This window comes from Frankliniella occidentalis, unplaced genomic scaffold (genome assembly GCF_000697945.3).
Source record: "Frankliniella occidentalis isolate FOCC.00 unplaced genomic scaffold, Focc_3.1 Scaffold5, whole genome shotgun sequence".
Taxonomy (NCBI): Eukaryota; Metazoa; Arthropoda; class Insecta; order Thysanoptera; family Thripidae; genus Frankliniella; species Frankliniella occidentalis.
Window position 1 is genome coordinate 1,215,600 of NW_026267135.1, and position 4,972 is coordinate 1,220,571.

A 4,972-nucleotide genomic window follows, 5' to 3' on the forward strand; every position below is an offset into this window, starting at 1 on the left:
AAAACCAGGACTTCGTAAATGGCAGCTGGCAAAAGGCAGGCAACACCTGATGCCTCCTTTGTCGTGGTTTGACACACGTGAAACACTGTGATGTCTGCTGTGATTAAACAGGTGTGTCACAGAACACTTTGAACTATAAATAGAAAGACATCTGTTCAAAATGTATGTTCGATAAGTGGGAAGGAAAATAACGATCCTAGTTTAGAGTTCTGTTATTTTATTTTTAAAATAGTAGAAGACATTACTGACTTTGCGACTTAAACATAATTTGAACAGAGAACACTCTATACTTTAATGCTACATGCTATTGACTCACTTTCAATAAACCATAGAATCAAAACTGAATTTTACAAGGAAAAGAGTCTGTATCACAGATATGCTGTACATAATGTTGGATGCAAAGACACTTTCCTCACACCAGTAAACACAAAAGTCTAGTTATACAACAAAATTGAAGTATTTTGAACAATTTATTGTACCTATCTAAATAGTGATGCAGTTCTGAATTTGGTCTAATTACAATAGCTTATACATGCTAGCGCTCCATCTTCAAAAAATATTTGTACACAAGTTTAATGTTTTAAATTTAAGCATTCAAACACTAACACGGACTGCACAAACTCATTCAAATAATAAGGTCACATTTTTTTTAAAAGTTATATACATGACTGAAGACCACAAGTAAGATCTAAATTAATGGCAATTACCTCCTTTAAAACACTCCTTTCAGCACATCTGCTGACAAAATCACGCACATCAGGTTAATACTAGGATTAACCCTGTAACTTCATTGTACAAAATAATCACTCTGTTAAAGAAACAAATAAAGAAATTCTTTAAATTTATAGTGTGCAGAATGCTACAGGAACTATTAACAAAAGTTGATAGCAATAAAACAGAAGATAGAGCCCAAATAAATAAACTGACGGAGTGTGACAAAAAATAAACAAGTGTTACGTGGAACATGTCAGTCGATAATGGAATATTCAAGAGACATGTATGAGAAAATTGTTAGCAGAATTAAAAACAAAAAGTACAAAAGAGGTAAACTCTTCTTGTGACAAAAATACAGAGATTCATCACATAAAGGCCCTTGAAGCAATTACTTCATACAGTAAATAAAAACTTTCAAAAAATTAATTCAACTAAATTTTTAAAATGAAACAACAATCATTCACATTTAAAATAAAATTATAAAGTAAGAGGCCAACAGTTGTCTTCCTATAATAAGTGTTTCACGTTAGTTTGGCATTGAATAATACAACGTAAACAGATATCTAATCACACAATGACTTGAGCACTGCAGGTACATCATCTTTGTCCACAATGTTTCTGAGATTTTCTTGACTACTAGCACCATAAGCTCACAGGATGAACTATGTATTTAATTATAAATATCAAGCTGATTAAATATAAGCAAGAATGCTTATAATGAAACAGGGGAGAATCAATGGCCCAAATTTAAGATTAGAAAATAAGTAGATGAAGACGGAAGAATACAGTAGTACAACAAAAACAAAACAGGAAAAATATTCTACCAAAAACTTCTAAAAATCAATAGATACCCTAGACTTAGAATGAACCAGTTGAAAGCATGATTTGATGAATTTTGTTTCATTCTATGTGAAACTTATAAAATACTTAACCTATATGGCAATGATTGACTTCTTAAAACAGAAGCCATATTCAAAAACATAACTAGAAGAAAATAATAAGGAATATGAGTAGCGTCCAAGCATAGCATATGCCTTCTAAATAAGAACGGATTTTTGTAACAGCACAAGGATTTGAGCAACACATAACATTTTGGTGTGGGACTCATAAGACAAAATTTCCCTTTGATTAAAGTTAACTTAAAAATCTAATAAAATTTACATATGGTGCACAGCACCATACTGATCAATATCATACATTTGTCACAGAAGACAGTAGTGGTTTGGATACAGGAGGGTCCTTCCGGCGGAAAGTGACCCAGGTGTAAACCAAGCTTCCAATGACGCTGAAAAATAAATAGAAAGTGAACATTAGGTTGGTGTAAAGACCACACTGATATTTTAAAGGATTTGAAAATATGCTGTCTCTATGATTTACTTGTTTTCTTTACAAGCTACTAACCTGAAGTTGATTCCAATGAAATTCACCCAGCTGAAAATGTAATCTCCACCAATAACCATTCCCAAATACGTAATACTGATATTTTTCAAACAGCCAATGATGGTTGTTGTAAGTGCCGAATTGTAATGGGTACATAAAATCACACTGTAAGAAAGGATGAATCCCATGATGCAGGATAATAAAAATTGAATGAGAAACATTGCATTTCCCCAATCTGGATATTCTATTGCCTGTGAGGAAAAAGAAAGAGACAGGAAAAGGTAAGCAAAACCAAGCATGGGAGATGTTTACATCATTAAAACAGGGGATTGTTACTTACTCTGTCTATTTCACCTAAGCTGAAAGCAAAGAGAAATGAAGGTATAACCATGAAGAGTGCATTGTAGTACGTAAGGCCGTACTTCCCTAATTCTTTGGAATCTAATTTTTTCTTCATGAAAACTCCTTGAGTAGCAGTGAAGAAATCATTGAGAAGAACAAATGTATAGCCTTCGGCCGTAAAAGCCAGATCATTGCTGGAAATCCAAAAAGTAAACAGAATTCAAATACAAAACCCTGTAAAATTAAATCTGCTCAATGTAAATTATTACCTGGCTGCAATGACAGCTCCTGCAATCATTGTATATACAGAAAACTGCACTGCTACACTAGGTTTTACCCTGAAAGCCGTAGGTTGATGTTAGTCATACGATGTTAAAGACCATGTTTTAATGAAACAACAGGGTGAGCTCAATATTAACTGCATTAGAGTTTTTTGTTGTTGTTTTTTTTTTTTCACTTGAGGTTTGAACACATCATTCTAGTCTAAAGAAGAACTACTAACCCTAAGATGTAAAACTCAGCAATCATGGTCATCAATATTGAAAATCTTCGTAAGGCAGTAAACATGGGTAAACTATTCAGGGAACAGAATTGCAAAAAAAGGGTTAAATTATCAAGGAGCTATACTATGTTGTAGAGAACAATCCCAATGTTAAGGACAGGATTACCTTAATTCTTTTGTTCCGCCAAGGCCAAAAGTTACATTACCAATATATATAAGAGGTAAAGGCCAAATCTGATAGAAATAAATGAAAATCAAGTTGGTGCCATATTAAGATGAGAAAATAAGTAAAAACTGGAACAGCGATTAGAGCAAAAACCCATGGTTCGAGATGAGTCTTACCTTTCGCAGTGTGCTTGATTCTAAATCAGGAAATGATATAACTCCAGCTTTTTTACCTGCATACAACACAATTATTGTTGCAAACATCTGCCCAAGTGCAAGGCATTGGAAAGACGGGAATCTGAAAAAACAAATCAAACCTGGTAATTAGTAATGTGAGGCATCGGGGGTAGTGGAAAACCATAACCTCAAACTGGCTAACATTTAACAGTTAAAATTAGCCACTATGCCGGCATCTCACCCCGAATACCCTAATATGGCACGGTGTAAAGCACCGACTTAACAGGTAAATGTTTACAAACAAGTTGCGCCCCTAACCTCCCACCCTCCCCAGGGCTGGCTCCCAAGAAACTTACTTGTAGGTCGTGAGGACTGTCTTGTTGACGACCGTGATCATGAAGGACGCTGCGCCGTAGAAGACGGCCGAGCCGACCCTCCTAAACATGAGGGAGTGCCTGTCATTCGGGCCGTCGTCACCCAGACCGTTCCCAACACCGCCCATTCTCGTCTCCGTCTTGGCCTCTGTCGGGTCGAGGAGGAGGTTCACCTAGAAGCCACGCACATATGAGGCTCTGGGGAGTGCGAGCCCAATTCAGAAGGGCTTTATCACACGCGTCTGACAGATAAAAAGAGGCATCTTGTTTGACATGGTGGTGGTGGCTGATGTACGTGTGTTGTGTAAAGACGGCTCACGAAAAGTTTCGGCTCGGCAGCAGCAGAGGTACACTGACTGACGAAAAACAAAAGCAGACAGACGGGCGCAGACAGCACGGACGTCTGCGCAGTGCTGCCCCCCGCGCCGCGCTGCTGCACCAGCGGCACTGCCAACCTCGCTGCTCGCTGCCAGATGTGCCCCCCCCCCCTTTTCCCCTCTCCACGCACGGACAGCTGCTGCAGGAGGCACTTACGCCCTGACTCTGACCCTGGCGGACGGTGCGCTGACATCATGAAGCGCATGAGGCATGAGGCTCGTCGCGTCGGCGATGTCCTGCTCAGCTGCTTTAGCTCCTGCCGCGTCGAGTCGGACTCCCCTAGTAGAGGCATGGTAGAGGCACTCGAGGCGGATTATGCAAATCAAGTTGGGTGAGTTCGATGACAAATTTTATTGAATGAATGAATGAAAAGTTGTGGTAGACCTTAAGGAACCAGACGATGTGTTCGGATTTTTGATCGGTTGATTATTGGCGGAGGAGTTAGCTTCGCAAGGTCACGTGTCGGCCCAAAACGGCTAACCTAGTACCCACTCCAGTATAGTCTTCCTTACATGATGCAATTTTCTCTAAAACTGAGTTATAAGTTAATTAACGATGAAATTTAGAACACATATGCGCATCGATGCAGGGTACCCGCTTTGCTTTGCTGCAGCATCCTTCACATTCACAGGTCAATAATACCCGTAGATCCTTTTAGACAACAAATGTACACCATCGCCCTTACCGCGACCCTCGCAAATAATTACTAGTGAAACAGAGCGAAACGTGTGGGGACTCATTCGGACGCGCAGCCACCACTCCTCTCCTCCCTGAGCTCAGACCGAGCCCGCCCGCGACCCGCGACCCGCGACCCGCGACCCGCGACCCGCGACCCGCGACCCGCGACCCGCGACCCGCGACCCTCCTCGGCGGTGACCTTCCGCCCCCGGCAGGGCCTCTGTTACAGCAGCGGGGCCCTTACCGCCACCCTCCTCGGCGG

General features: G+C 40.4%; 1 protein-coding gene across 2 annotated transcripts in view; it reads right to left on the minus strand.

The window, feature by feature from the left end:
- Nucleotides 1-200: 200 nt before the first annotated feature.
- Nucleotides 201-4,972, minus strand: part of LOC113213194 (UDP-sugar transporter UST74c) — an 11,640-nt gene continuing 6,868 nt past the window's right edge. The window contains exons 1-9 of one of the 2 annotated variants that reach the window (XM_052269610.1): nucleotides 4,189-4,598; nucleotides 3,637-3,827; nucleotides 3,281-3,401; nucleotides 3,105-3,172; nucleotides 2,939-3,010; nucleotides 2,706-2,774; nucleotides 2,435-2,630; nucleotides 2,116-2,345; nucleotides 201-1,999 (exon numbers count right to left, since the gene is read on the minus strand). In XM_052269610.1, the coding sequence (XP_052125570.1) occupies nucleotides 1,906-1,999; nucleotides 2,116-2,345; nucleotides 2,435-2,630; nucleotides 2,706-2,774; nucleotides 2,939-3,010; nucleotides 3,105-3,172; nucleotides 3,281-3,401; nucleotides 3,637-3,782 (996 nt within the window). In that variant the 5' untranslated portion in view covers nucleotides 3,783-3,827; nucleotides 4,189-4,598 and the 3' untranslated portion in view covers nucleotides 201-1,905. Of the gene's footprint in view, nucleotides 2,000-2,115; nucleotides 2,346-2,434; nucleotides 2,631-2,705; nucleotides 2,775-2,938; nucleotides 3,011-3,104; nucleotides 3,173-3,280; nucleotides 3,402-3,636; nucleotides 3,828-4,188; nucleotides 4,599-4,972 lie in introns of those variants that run through there. The other variant, XM_026432178.2, reaches the window with a different exon arrangement.